We start from the raw sequence: 15,467 nt of genomic DNA, 5'->3' as shown, positions 1-15,467 counted from the left end.
ATTTTTTTTTTTTAAGGAATTAAAGGCCAAGTTACAGTTTTTGTAATGAATATTTAACAAGAGAATTATGTTTAGAATCTTATAAGGAAGCATTTTACCACTTAGTAATAAGATAATCATGTTTCAAAATAAGCAAAATATTTAAAAAAAAGACATTTTACAAATTGCCCAAAGTCACATAAAAACATACTAAAAATTTATGATCATTCAGCTGGTTTATACAGTAAGACCATAAGAAGAGACCACTTTACAACCAGTAGAATGACTTTTGTATTTTAAGTAACTAATGTGGGTGAGGGTAGAGATTAAACAATGTTCTTTATGCATTGCTGTGCAGAAAGGAAAATGGCATACCTGATTTAGAAAACAGTTTGGTAGTTTCCTAAAAAGTTAAATATGGAGTTATCAAATGATCTAATAATTTCACTCTCTAGCCAACCAACAGGAATAAAAACATAGGTCCACACAAAGACTTGTATGCAAATATTCATGGCAACATTGTTCAAAATTCTTTTTTTGTTGTTTTGGGGTATCTGGAATAAACTCTGGACCTTGCACTGCCCAGCAAGTGCTTCTACCACTAAGCTATACCTCCAGCCCAAGTCATTTTCATTAGAAGGATTAAGAATACCATCCTCATCCTCTAGAAGGACTACAGTCAGTACACTGACAAAATCAAAGATTGGTGAGATTTTTAGAGCAATTAGAATCTTATTGTTGAAGAGGATGAAAAGCTGTGCAAACATTTTGGAGAACTTTTGTCAGTTTCATATAAGGTACTGTTTCAAAAATGAAAACTTGTCTCCAAAAAGTCTTTACAGAAATGATCTTGGCAGTTTTAGTCAAAGTGGCTCAAACCTGGATGTAGGTAAGATTTTTAGTCTAAGTTAATTGTTTTGTCTTAGATATTTTAATGACAATTAAACATCATGAATATCCCTCAACAGACTAAACAATTTATATCATGAAATACTACTCACCAATAAAAAGAAAAAACTCTCAACATCAACACGGGTGACTCTCAGAAACAAGTTGAATAAATAAAGCCTGAAACAGAATAGGCACTAACTATCCATTATGTAAAACCTGAGAACAGACCATATTCTTTATGGTTATGAGAAGTGGGAAATAAGAGGCGAGAAGGGCAGTGGGCTAAACTGAAATGATACTCTGGAATAATGGGTATTTCTTTCCTCTTGTTTGAGGTAGATGCAGTTGCCATACCCCCCTTCCTTTTTTTATCTTTTTTTTTTTTTTTTTTGTAATTGAACAGTTACATTAGTTAATCACTAAAAGAACACTTTAGATCTCCACGTTTTATTATGTGTAAATCACAACTCAAAATGACTTAAAAATGATTTTTATGTTATACTTCTCTTATCTGTAAGACTTGCAGTGAAAAGTTCTTTCTTGTGATGAAATTAGCCGTTGTGAAGGCACATAGACTGTATAGTGCTTCCCAGCGTGACTAACCTGCTGTTGGTCTCACAGGGCAGTCTGTTTTGGTGGACTCCGTTCCTTTTCCTGCCCTCTCGTTGTTTTAGTTCAGTTTCTGCCTTTTCTTATTTTCCTTTGTAGAAAGTACTTATGCTCATCATTTTACCTATCAGTTTACTAAAAAAAAATCTTTATCTAAATTTCTAGTATGAGCTTCTAATCTGAATTACATTTCTGTATTTCCTTTTGCTTTAGAGGCTTTGTTTTTGTTTGTCCTTCAAAGATACTTTTTTCGGGGGGTCCTTAATGTCTGACCTCCAGGGCCTTGCACATGCCGGGCCAGTGTTCTACTGAGCTGTATTCCCCATGCCCCACGTAAGCATATCTAAAACTCAGTGTGGCATCTTTTTCCTAATGCCATTCCTGTACCTCTTCTGTTACATATACCATCCTCATAATCGTCTGGGCCAAAATCCTTGCAAGCATGTTTCATTTCTATTTCTCTGTTTTTCCCTTTATAATTTGTAAGCCCCATTGCCTTTTCTCTTTCAAGTTTTGCCAATATATTATTATTAAAGTTTATACATATATATAAATTTATATAAAAACTGAAAGAATTTTATAGTGCACATACGTGCCCACCACTGAGAGAGTATATTTAACATTTTGTGACATTTGTTTCTTTTTTCCAGTGCTGAAAATCACATCCAGGACCTTGCATATAGTAGGCAAACAGGCTACTACTGAACTGCCTCCCAGCCTGCATTTGGTTATTAGCATAACAGTCTATCTGTCCAGCCTCTCTGCCCATGCTTTTTCCATACTTTTCTCTTTATGTTGTATCTTCCTTTACATTTTTCTAATTGCCACACACCTGGATTATTCTTGATCTTTCTTCCTGTAGTTACTTCTGCCCCTTGTGCTGAGGGTCTCCAGAGTGACGGTACTCAAACTGTCTATTGGCATTCAAAAAGAAGATGTTAGAACTTATTTTTCCTAATATAGAGGACATGTATATAAACTAAGCTTCAGTCCTATTTCATGCACAGAGTGATCATGGTAGTCACCCTCGTCCTGTATGTAGACGGCTCCATACACCACCAGTGACTGAAGAGGTCAAGAAGCATGAGTGTGAGGCCCTTGAGCTTTGTCTGTCCAGGGCACCCGGAATTTTGCAGTTTACTTGTGCGGAGTTAAGTGGCATGATAGTTTTTCAGTTAACCCACACAGACTAGAAATGTTGATTTAAAAATTTCTGCAAAGATACTGCCCAAGCTAATAGGGCCTGGGTTCAATCCCCAGTTCCGCCAAAATAAATAAATATTAAAAAATTAAATTTAAAAAAAAATTGCAGGGGACCTGCAGGTTAGCTCAGTCGTTTAAGCGCCTGCTCATGCAAATGCAGTCAGGAGCAGGATATTGCGGTTTGATCCCCAGCTCTACATGCCTTACCAGACCTGTCCTTAAGGCAGCCTGAGCCTCCAAAAAAAAAAAAAAATCCTTCTCAGCTTAGGGGCTGGGAGATAGCTCAGTAGAATAAGCACTTGCCTGGCAAGCACAAGGTCCTGAGTTCAATCCCTGGTACCAGCAAAAAAAAAAAGAAAATGATTATATTGACAATTTTTTAATTACACTGAGATAAATGCTGACAATTATTTGGTTATCTCCTTTTTAAATATCTGGTTTTGCATATGCTAATACAGATAGATAAATAGATAGATAGATATTAGTGTATAGTATGTATATTTATATATCCATGAGTAAATATGTATCTTGAGGGTTAGTGTTTACATTTTTGTATCATGTTCATGAGTAAATATATATCTTAAGGGTATATGTATATTTTTTTCTTTTTTAGTTATTTGAGATAGGGTCTCGCTGTGTAGTCTAGGATGGCCATGAATTCACGACAGTCCTTCTGATCAGCCTCCTGAGTGCTGGGATTATAGGTGTGCACCATACTTGGCCATGTTCACTTTTTTTTTTTTTTTTTTTTAAACTGAGAAGGCTATACAATCAGAAAACCTGGGAGACGTTTAGCCTAACACTGCTAAATTTAATTTTTCTAGAATATCTTTCTATACTATCTCTCCATTTGCTCTGTATTGTCAGTAAAATAAACTCTTAGACTCCTTGGTAAAGTATTAAAGATTCTTTTTATAGTTGAGCCATATGCTGTAAGTGCTTTTCAGATAACTTTTGTGACATAACTGACATAATCTTTTCTTTGCCTTCGTCCTGTGGCAGTTTCTTCAGCCAGGAGCCAACTTTTTTCCCTGTGCCTACTGGCTCATACCAATTATTCTTACAAACTCACATCTAAAGTCTAATTTCTCTGTAGCCTCCTCATTCTCTTCCATATCTGAAGCAGGTGTTCTCTGCGCCCACATGACTTAACTCTAGTGGATCAGTTGTACTGTAGGTGGAAACAGTTTAAGAACAATGACCCTGTTGTATTTACCTGTGCAAATCCCTTTAGTAGAGTCTTAAATGTTAGGAAAAAGAAAAAAGGAGAAAATAAGGCAAGACGAAAAGGAGGGAGAGGAGAAAAAGAGAAAAAGCATTTATTCTGTCCTCCAGATTGATTGGTTCACCTTTCTTGGATATGTTTTTTAAGTCTGTACAGTTTGGGGAGGAGCAATAAATAATAAACTGGTCTTCATTTACTAGTCTGTGGTCAGGAGAGAAGACACAGATGACAAACAAGGTAAGGTCAGAATGCCAGTGATGAGTGAGTGTGGCTTTAGCCTTGCATCAGTGTAGACTTCCTCATACTTTACCCCTATGGGAGCAGAGCTACATTTTCAATCCCTGCATCTCCTAGGATGCAGGTTTTGTAGAGGAAAGACCAGAATGCACCTTTGCAGGCAGGCAGGCAAGTGAAACAGCGAGTCTAGAGTCCTGCACCAGTCAGAGGAGATGTTCTTTTTCCTTAAGGAAGGAATTGAGGGGGCTCTGGGAACCTGGAAATGTTCCTCCTATCTTTTTTTTTTTTTTTTTTTTTTTTTAGTACCTCTGTAGGGAGATGAGAGGGAATAGGTAGTCAGCCAGGTGCACCAGAGGGCAACTGTAGTCAGTTAAGTGATAGCTGGGAAAAATGTAACTGTTGTTGCTGTTTTATTTTATTTTATTTTTTAAATGTATTTAGTACAGGATCTGTAGGGTCTCACTACACAGATCGGACTTGTAGTGATCCTTCCTGTTTTTCAGCCTCCCAAGCACTGGGATTACAGGGGCACACCACCACACCCAGTCTGTCGTTGTTTCAGCACACCCCAGGTGTGGGGCTGGCACGGCAGGCTGGGGATCGAACCCCACCCCCCAGCAACCTCCCCGACCTCTCCCATCTCCATACCCCCACTCCCACCCCCCCAGCCCCTGCGTCTGCCTGAGCAGGTGCTCTAATCCTCTGAGCTATCTGGCTGGCCTTTGTTTCGCCTATCTTTTCTCTTCAGTGGAATTTCAAGAATGGGAATGAGCGTATGCCCCTGCCTAGAACTAACACACTTATTCCTGTTATGCTAGCATAATTATTAATAGGGTTCCCCTTTATTCTCAAAGTGAATGATACATAATATGATCATAGTTATATCTTTCTTAAGATAAAATAAGCAAAATTGCATTCAATATTCTAACAATATTACCAGATTTCTGGAGTGCTGAAGTCTTTTCCTACAAATGATTTCTAGGTCTTTCTATCCCAAATAATATCCCAGGAATTGAATGAAGCATAAACACTGGCAAGTCTTCACATTTATTAATGGTAGGAAAAAAGCAGAAGGGTTAGGGAAAAAATTGTTTCTGCAGAGGGAGTGTGGGCGAAGTAAAAAGGGAGGAAAAATAAAAATGCCATGGAGATCCTATGACATTGTTTTTCTTTTAAGACAAAAGATGTTAATATATGAAGCTTTTTTCTTTCTTTCTTTCTTTTTCTTTTTTGTATTTTAAGGGAGGGTCTACAGGGTGTTCAGAGTCTCACTGCTAGCTCACTCTCAGTGATCTGCCTGTTTACAGCCTCCCAAGAGCTGGGATTACAGGTGCGTGCCACCAGGCCCAGTCTCAGTGGCCATCTCAGCACTTCCCAGGGGCATGGCCAGCACGGCAGGGATTGAACCCCTGACCCCTGCGCCTGTTTGCAGGTACTTTAATCTGCCGAGCTGGTTGGCCGACCCTAAGTTGTTTTTTTCTAAACTAAAATCTCAGTATGCAGGTTTAATTGCAGGGTTGGAACTTTTGGGTAAGTAAATGGGTCCTGGATTGCAGTTTGGCCTTGTCCCTGAAAGGTTTGCTGTCACTGTAGAGTGGCTGTGGCGAGGAAGCACGTAGCAGTCTTCTGACGGCCACTGTCTTGTTCGTATTTCCTACACTGATGTCACACCCAAGTCATGAGTGAGAAACCTGCTCTAGTTCTTGTGAGAAGTCCACACACAGGCTCTGAGAACCGTTCTGCATATATGTTCTAGGATCAGCCTCCTTTCTCAGTAGGTCTTGGGCAGGCCCTAGTCTTACCTCAGCAGTAGCCCTCCCTCCATAAAGGCTCGCCCTGCCCACAGCTGGGTACACCTTTCTCAGTTGCCAGTACTTGATCTGTTGGGGAACCCTCAGGTGGGACCTTGAGCCGTTTTGTTTTATGTGGCCTTTACTGTGTTCTCTGCACTTGTCTCCCCTTAACTGGAGACACAGAGTGACCTGTTTGCAGGACAGACTGTAAATGACTTCTGGTGGTATTCTTCTTGTGCTTTGCTGAAAAGCAAATATTTAAGTCTGTACAGTTTGGGGAGTCGATGCTGAAAAGACAGTATTTAAAATAAATAATTTTATTTATTTATTTTTTAAATTTATTTTCTGGTACCAGAGATCAAACTCAGGACCTTGTGCTTGCCAGGCAGGTGCTTAAACCACTGAGCTATCTCCTCAGCCCTTATTTATTTATTTTAAAGAATTTTATAGTTTGTCTTCCATCAAACTAATTAGAGCTCTTCTAGGAAGACCTTTCAAGTTCTAAAGTTTGTTCTTTATTTCCTAGTCTTTGGATGTTCAGAACCTAATTGTGTCTTTATACTGTATCTGATGGTTTAACTGATATACATATTTATTTTCTTTTTTTTTACATATTTATTTTCCACCCAGATAAAATAATTAGTGTTTTGGTTTAAGTAGTTATTTTAAAAATACAGCATCAGGAATCCATTCTACTCTCAATTCATCCCATTTCTCTTACCATGAAAGAAGGTTAAGTTTTTACTAAAGGCAGCTTATAAGTGTATTGAATGTTGATGTCATTTTGGAGTTTAAAGAATGATCAAAGAAAATTACCAGCTGAATAGAGCTCCACTATTAGAAAGCAATTGTGATTCATACATTTAAATAAGAAAAATCCTATTTTGGGAAGAGAAAACAAAGGAGGATAAATTCATGGGCGTAGAACCAGCCAGCTGCTTGATATGCCAAAAATAGTTTTGCCTTTTGAATCAATGTTTTTGGTGAATGTTCAGCTTCTAACACAGGAAAAGATGGTTGGGTTAGTGTAGCTCTGTCTTATCTCAGAAATAAATAACAGTGAACACATTTCTCTTGGCCTTGATATTCCCATAATTTCTACACAGTGTTTTTTACAACTAAGTTTTTGTTTTTTTTTTAAAGTCATCTCTTCTTAAAGATTCAACCTTCTGTTTTACTGTTCGGTGACAGCAATATTCGTACCTTTGCCCCTAACTTTCCAGGACTTTCTATAGTTAACCAAAGACCTGATATAAAACATTTGTTAGTATTGATCATGTCCTTTTTTTTTAGACAGGATCTTGCTGTGCACTGCAGACTGGCCTTGAATTCATTTGTGTAGCCCAAGCTGGCCTCTTGCTCGTGGAAAATCCTCCTGCTTCAGCCTCCTGAGTGCTGGGATTATAGGCATGCACCAACCCCCTGCCCCCATCTGCCATTGTTGAGTGCACCTGGAGCTTGGCAGTACACTAGGCACTTTTGATGTATTGCTTATTTTCTAACTTCCTCAAATCCTAGTTAATTCATTTTTTACTTCCACAGCCATTTTCATATTGGCTATTCAATAACTATTGGATTATATATCATTTTTATTTCACAAACGAGGGCCAGCCAAATAGCTCAGCTGATTAAAAGTGCCTGCAAGTAGGCACAGGGGCCGGGGGTTCAATCCCCAGGGCTGCTGGGCCGGCCCTTCCCCCAGGACATGCTGAGAGAGCAGTTGAGACCGGACGTGGTGGCATGAGCCTGCAATCCCAGCTCTTGGGAGGCTGTAGACAGGCGGATCACTAGCGTCTGATCTAGTAGTGAGACTCTGAACACCCTCTAGATCCATCCCTAAAATACAAAAAACAAAAACCCCTCACTTTATTCCACAAATGCAAAATACCTGGAAATGGTCTTAGCCTCCCTCCCTCTTTCTTCCCTTAACCCCCATAGCTGTCACTAAATCATAGCACTTTTCCTTGTTGGTTGTTAATGCCGTTCCATCGCACCATTCTTACTACCACTTCCATAAGTACAATCTGTATAGTTTCCTATCTAGTCTATTAATGCTTTACTTGTATACCTTCTATTCTCCTTCTGTTTCACCTCTATTACTGATTCTCATAATCTTTTTATATATAAATTTAATTATGTTCCAGTCCATCTTATTCAATTCTGTCATCATCAAAGTAAAAATAAAATTTCTTAACCTGGCACTCTATGATTGTTGTAATTTGAGACTGGATTATAAGACGTGTCAAATTTTTTGTAATTATGAAAATGCCAGGCCCAGTTTTCCTAATAGTTTTGCCTTTTGAATCAATGTTTTTGGTGAATGTTCAGCTTCTAACACAGGAAAAGATGGTTGGGTTAGTGTAGCTCTGTCTTATCTCAGAAATAAATAACAGTGAACACATTTCTGTTGGCCTTGATATTCCCATAATATGCCTTCACAGACAGCTGATATCATTCTTCACTGCAGAAAGTTTATCTTTATCTTGTCCTTTGTCTCTTCTTTCTTCCTATATGGACTAAGAGCTCTTTGAAGTGAAGACCTGTGTTGAGTTTCTAACTTTCATTTCTGCATAGGAAACAAGGAAGAAAGAAAAGGGAGAAAATACAGGAAGGAAGGAAATGAGCAAATGAATTGGATCTCCACATACAAACGTAGTTTATAAAATTGCTAAGTATTTTATTCTTTATTAACTGCACTTAAAAAGGGCAAATAATAAACTACTTATTTTTCTGCATTAATGTACCCCACAAAACACTGTTAATAATATCAGCAGTGAGGTTTAAAATTACTAAAAGTAACTCATGTGATAAATTGCCACATTTGTTGGCTGTCCCATAGAAGAGTTGTACCTAATGTATTAGTTGCTAATTGCTTTTAATGTTACCTGTAATGCTAAATGAACTTCATCTGAACTCTAAAATATATTTATGTTGATCTTTTATCCTTATTATTAGTCCTTTTTAGAAAATATTACAACTGTTTCAAAAATTAAATATACTGTTTCAGGTATCTCTGTGGTTCCTTCACTTCTGCAACCCTCCCTAAAGAAAAGCATAGATAAATTGTGGCCTGGCTGTACAGGCTGTCCTTCCTTAGCACCTTCAGTTCCTATGCTGTTTAAAGAAAAAGTATAATAAAAAATTTCTTTGTAGAGGATCAATAATGAAAATGTTTGGTAACATTGTTATTGTGCCCTTTTATAGATATAATCCAAAATATATCTTTATTGTTGTAACAGTTACTTGGTCAAAAAAATTATACCTAGTTAGCTGATAGTCTTTTGCTTTGTAGCTACAGATAATTGAAGTGAACTGAAGTGTATCTTAGGTTTTTGTTGGTTGTTGTCACATATTTCAGTGTTCGTAGTTCCACTATTTTTGTCTTTTCCATCTCAGACATTTTAACCAGGTCGTTCAAAAGGAACCCACATAAATTTATCAAGGAGTGAAATCAGCAACTAATTAATACACACACATAAATGCAAAAGCAGAAGGGCTGGAGAAAGGAAATGAGGATAATTCAGAAGTTTGAAGAGGCCAGTCATCTGTTTTCTGTTATTCTGAATGAAGGATAATGGTTATATTAGAGCAAAACAGTTTTGGTAGCTTGACAATTTCATTATAGTGGAATTCTGACTTTAAAAAGTTAGCTTGTCACAACTAAGGCTCAAAGATAGAAAGTTAGTGAAGTCTTTCCATCTATTGTAAATCTGTTTGCTGTCCAGCATACTTCATTTGTGTATGGTTTCAGCACAGCAGAAGCATTGTGAAGGAACTGAAAATAAAAGTATAGGACATCGTAGTGTGTACATCTGTAGGTTTTTATCATGTTCCTTCTTGCTCAATTCACAGATAATTGATAGCACTACAGCCACCCGCTGGAACATTCCTGCCGGTTCAGTCCATGTCTGACTAATAAGAGGGCTCTTCATAAACCCGAACCTTTCAAGGAATGCAGTCAGAGGAAGGAAAACAGAATTCTTTCTTGATAAAGTCAGTTTATATTGGAAAGGCTAGAACTATTTTTCATCTATTTTAAATTCAACTACTTAAGGCTTTTCTTGTTATATTTTCTTATTCAGTTATTGGAATAATTTATGATAATGTTATGTGAGATATTTCTTTATTAACATTAATACACATTGCATACATGCACATTACACAAAGCACTGTGATCATTAAAGCAGTTTTCTTGCAGATGCTGGGGTTAGGCTGAGGTAAAGAAAAATAGGTACTTCCTTGGGTTTTAAACAAATTCACATTGTCTGCTTGAAATGGTAAAAATGCAAGGCTGGGCCTTCCTTTGAGAAACAGGTCAGATTGTAATAAGAGAAATGATTATGAATAATCGGGAAAACCTAACAAGTAGCTGCTTCTTATATTGGACTGCAGATTAAATGGGTCTCATGTCAGTATTACCAAACTTCTTTAAAATATTTATAATGATGTTTAATAGTAGTATTTTATGTCTCAAGATTCAGATAAACACTTTTTAGTTTAATGTCAGCTTTTGTTTTAGGATTCTAATTACCTACTTAGATAAGCCTTGCTTCTTGAAGAAGTCACTCAGACTTAACTGCATTTGTCATTTGAAAATGAGCTTTGGCTTTCTGACTCTCAAGTATTTGTGTAATAAAACAAATTTCTCATTAATGAATTCTTTTTTGTTGCTTTTCAATCTGGTGGTTCACTAAATTTTCTTTATTTACAGAGCTTCCTTATGGCTGGGAGAAAATTGAGGATCCTCAGTATGGCACATACTACGTTGAGTAAGTTTCTTGCCTCAGTTGTGCTCTCCCAGAGCTTTTCCTTGAGTGTGGTGTTGGAGAATCCTGAATATGGCACTTGTGTGCTTCTGTCACCCAGCTTGAGAAGTTTTCAAACAGGGAAAAGAGAAGGTACAGGCAGCGGACAGCTACTTTACTGCCTTTGAATTTCTCAAAAGCTGCCCTTAACATTTCTAAACATGGAACACAAAGAGAGGAGCTTGGCACCCCCTGTAGTCCAGCTACATAGGAAGCTGAGGTGGGAGCGCTGCTTGAGCCCAGAGTAACATAGCAAGACCCCCTCTCAAATAAAGTAGAGAATAGCTGCCTCGGGTAGTAGTGGCTCGAGACAGTATCCTCGTTATTGTAGTTTTTCAGGAGAAAGGCAGTAGATGGAAAACTGTCACGGACACTGGATAAGTGAACTCTTTTTTTTCTTTTTTCTTCTTCTGAGACAGGATTTTACTATATATATAGTTAAGGCTGGCCTAAATCTTGTGGCAATCCTCCTGCCTCAGCCTCCCAAGTGCTAGGATTAACAGATTTGCATCACCATGACCAGTTCTTGTATAGGTGAACTTTTTTTAATGTGGTTAGTACAGGCTCTACAGGGTCTCACTACACAGATTGGACTCGTAGTGATCCTCCTGTTTTCAGCCTCCCAAATGCTGGGATTACAGGCATGTCCCACCACACCAGTCTTAATTGCTGTCTCAGCATGCCCCGGGGGTGGGGGCCAGCACAGCTTGTGGTGCCAGGGATCAAACCCAGGTCCCTGTGTCTGCCTGAGCAGGCCCTTTAGTCCACTGAGCTATCTGGCCAGCCCTAAGAATATTTTCAAAGTTTAGAGCAGCTTTAGTGCTATTAAAATTTTTTTTTTTTTTTTTTTTTTTTGTACTGGAGATCAAACTCGGGACCTTGTGCTTGCCAGTCGGCACTTAAACCGCTGAGCTATCTCCCCAGACAGGTAAATTCTTGAGGTTGCTGTCAGTACCACCAGTGTAACGTATAAAGGACTTTAAAAGCATGAGATTTTGAAATAGGAAATTAAAGGAATATTCTCAAAGCCAGGTGTGGTGATATGCATCTGTAATCTCAGCACATGGGAAATTGAGGCATGAGGATTACCACAAATTCAGTGCCATCCTGGGCTACAGTCATGAGTTCAAAATCAGCCAGAACAGTACAGCAAAGACCCTGTCTCACCAAAAAAAGGGAAGAAAGGGAGAGGAGGAGAGAAAGAAAATTAATTGAAGATATGTTCTTTTTTAAAGAGTTAATCAAGGAAAATTTAGTATGGGGGTGGATAAAGTTGCTTCTTAAGCAACTGTTATGGTTAAATTTAAGTATAAATATATGTCAGAAAAGACCAAACACCTGTTTTGTGTTAGCCAGAGAAAAACTAGGCCAGTGTCACACCTGCTTTTTTTTTTTTTCTTTCTCCAATTGTTACATTGTCAACAACCGTTGGAATTCCCTGCTTTCCAGATCTGCAGACAGGGTTTTGATCTCAGGAGACTAGGGTACCAGTGTTTTGATACACAAAAGATTATATTAAAAACATTGCTATTAAAGACATAGCAAAGTCAAAATGATGTTATTATTTAGAAAAATAGCAAACATAGTAATCTTCTACTTTTGTAATTGTTTATTACAGAGCCAGGGATATAGCTCAGCAGCATAAGCACCTGCTGGCAAGTGCAAGGTCCCAAGTTCGATCCCCGGTACTGCAAAAAAATAAAAATAGTAAAAATAATTGTTTATTAGTTTTTGAGTACTTATGTCATAAACCAATGCTATTTCATGGTAACTATTCCTAAGATTAAGTGTCTAATATGAGTCACTGTGGTTAAAGAGATTTTTGGATTAACTTGTTAAACTCCAGTGTATATAAGGAAGCCATTCAATTAGATTGACCCTTAGGTATATAACTTAATAGTTTCCATGTTTTGGTTGCTTTGAAAGGCTGTGGTAATTTTATTTCCATTGTATTATTTAATATGTTGCTGATACTGATGAAATGAATGTGTAAAGTACAATATGTAGCAGCTCTATTGTTAATTTTTTCCTAAGGCACTGTTTTTCAAGTCAGAGAAATTGTTGGAGGTCAACTGAAAAGGTTTTCTGGGATTTTTTTTCTTCCTCTTGTATTTTAGCCTATTTTAAACCGGATTTCAGTCCACTATTATGTGCCATTGACACTGCGGAACATTTCTGAGATAATGATTCTCATTATTACCCATTCCAAGTAAATTTGAATATGTGGTCAAGAGGTGAAAGTCATTTGCCTGTTGTTAAATCTTGAGCTGAATAATCTGATTCCCATTAAGCAAAGATACAATATTGAAGCACCTTTTGGACAAATCCTGGAGGGACCTGCTCCCAGTTGTCAGAGTCACATGACATGGCCTGAATTAAAAGCACGAACAACAGCAGCACTGTGATTTTGTAGGACTGTTCCCAGAACAAGCTCATTTACAGGGGATAATTTATTAGATTAAGGAAGAGCAGACTGTACTCAACATACACATTAGTATGGAGTCAGCTGAGCTGTGAAGTGTGGCTTGATTCCCAGATTAGCTACGATCTGAATTTCAACTGTAGTAATCTGCAGCGAGTTTACTGGTGGAGATAAAAAAGCTGTTACTTGAATGGCTACTCCTTGGCGCTCTTAGTTTGTCAGACCAGATGGCGCAATGAGTGCTTTTGGCAAGAGCCTCGAAGTAGTAACACCAACTGCAAAGGCAGTTTTTCTTTGTGAATATTTATTTTAGTGGCTGAGATTCTGAAATGGATTGGTTAATTTTGAAACTAAAACTGTTCAGGAATTTAATGGTAGGCCTTTTATAAAAATGCTTGTATATTTAGAAATGTTATCTTGATGGTATTTTATTAAAGGCCTCAATATGCTTAGGTGAGAAAAGTATATATCTAGTTTCATACCTCAAATTCTTCATGAATTTGTTAAGATAAATTTTTAAAATCTAGATATTAAACACAAAATTGTAATACAGGTGGCACCCTAAATCAATCACATTTTTAAGTGTGTTTTCTTGGTGTCCTTGGTTAGCTTTTCTGGTAAACCTGTAAGTACTCCTTACTTTTGGAGATGCTGTCTTGCAGAGGATCTCTCACTCCAGGGCTGATTATATACAGTAAACAATCTTTTACAGCTTAACATTTGAGAATGTAAGTAACTAAATGAAAAGGAGAGCATTTTCACTTTTTACTTGTTTTACTTCGGAGAGTAACATTTTAATTTAGTAACAGATGGAATTATTTCCTTCACTAAATCATATTCTTTTGTCAAAGAATTTTCAGGAAAAGGATTATGCATTTCCATACTCTGCTGTCTCCTCCCACACATTAGGAAGGATGTAAATACAAGTTATGACTTCTTATGTTCTAATGCCTGGGTGGAAGCATGAGTCATCCTAGCTGAGGACTTTAAAGGGAGCCAAGGTTCTTTCCAAACAGGTTTCTTCTTTTCTGAGTGTCAGTTTTTAGTTGTTGTTTTCCTTGAGAATAAAATGTCAGTATCTATTTAACTGGCACTTAACATTTTTATTTTCAGAGAATTAAACAGTTAAAATTCAATGGAGAAGGTGCCCCTCCAAAAGAATGTCAAGTGGACCTGGCTATATTTGAAGCTAGCCACATTTGTTGTGAAATTAATCTGTAGTAGAAGCCTAAATGACAGAGAAAGCTCCCATTCCTAGCTGTAAGGGTTGTTATTGTCCTTTCTGCCTTTTTCTCCACCATTACCACTAAATGACACAGTAAATATTCGATTTGAGTGACTACTTATTTGTAGGTTTTGTAATATTCAGCATATGATATAAATCTAGGGGGTTTTTGTTTGTTTGTTTTGGCGGAACTGGGGATTGAACTCAGGCCCTTAGTGCTTGCCAGGCAAGTGCTTATTCTGCTGAGCCATCTCCTCGGCCCCCATATGATACAATCATATCCTGAAATTCTCAGAATTTGTTGCTTAATGCTTGGTGTTGACTAATCCATTTTTCCTTGAAGTAGATTTTACTTGGAAACATTTGTCTGAAATATATTTGTACTATAGAGTGCTAGAATATACTTCTGTACTTGACCTAGTCATGGTTTTAAACTTAAAAAAAAAAAAACAGCAACAACAGGGATGGCCAGATAGCTCAGCGGATTAAAGCACCTGCTTACGCAGATGCAGGGAATGGAGTTTCATCCCCAGCATGCTGCACCGGCCCCACTCCCGGGGTATGCTGAGGCAGTGACTGAGACTGAGCGTGGTGGCGCATGCTTGTAATCCCAGTGCTTGAGAGGCTGAAAAACAGGAGGATCACTACAAGTCCGATCTGTGTAGTGAGACCCTATAGACCCTGTACTCAATACGTTAAAAAATAAAATAAAATAAAACACCAACAACAGTTACATTTTTCCCAGCTATCACTTAACTGACTACAGTTGCCCTCTGGTGCACCTGGCTGACTACCTATTCCCTCTCATCTCCCCATAATTGTCTGTTTTGCCTCCTTGGAATTCTGTGGTTTCCAAGAATCCATTGTGAGTGTTCCTAATCATAAGGGCCAATTAAATCTTTGTGCTAATATAGTAATTTAATTATTGTATATTTATGAAGAAATTAAATGTAAAAGAAAGTTGTTCTATAACAATATAATTTTAAAATGTCACTGGGAATGGAACGAATGAGTGTGTGTAATGGATAAAATCCAAGGCTTTATAAGGAAAAACAGTAGCACTTAGCTGTATCTCCAA

General features: G+C 37.7%; 1 protein-coding gene across 1 annotated transcript in view; it reads left to right on the top strand.

The window, feature by feature from the left end:
- Nucleotides 1-15,467, top strand: part of Magi3 (membrane associated guanylate kinase, WW and PDZ domain containing 3) — a 253,253-nt gene that overhangs the window by 190,804 nt on the left and 46,982 nt on the right. The window contains exon 7 of the mRNA XM_004641696.2: nucleotides 10,646-10,706. Within this exon, the coding sequence (XP_004641753.1) occupies nucleotides 10,646-10,706 (61 nt within the window). The remainder of the gene's footprint in view (nucleotides 1-10,645; nucleotides 10,707-15,467) is intronic.

The sequence above is a fragment of the Octodon degus genome, unplaced genomic scaffold (assembly GCF_000260255.1).
Source record: "Octodon degus isolate 3935 unplaced genomic scaffold, OctDeg1.0 scaffold00140, whole genome shotgun sequence".
Lineage (NCBI taxonomy): Eukaryota > Metazoa > Chordata > Mammalia > Rodentia > Octodontidae > Octodon > Octodon degus.
Note: the sequence above shows the minus strand (reverse complement) of the source record. Positions and strands in the feature narration are given on the sequence as shown.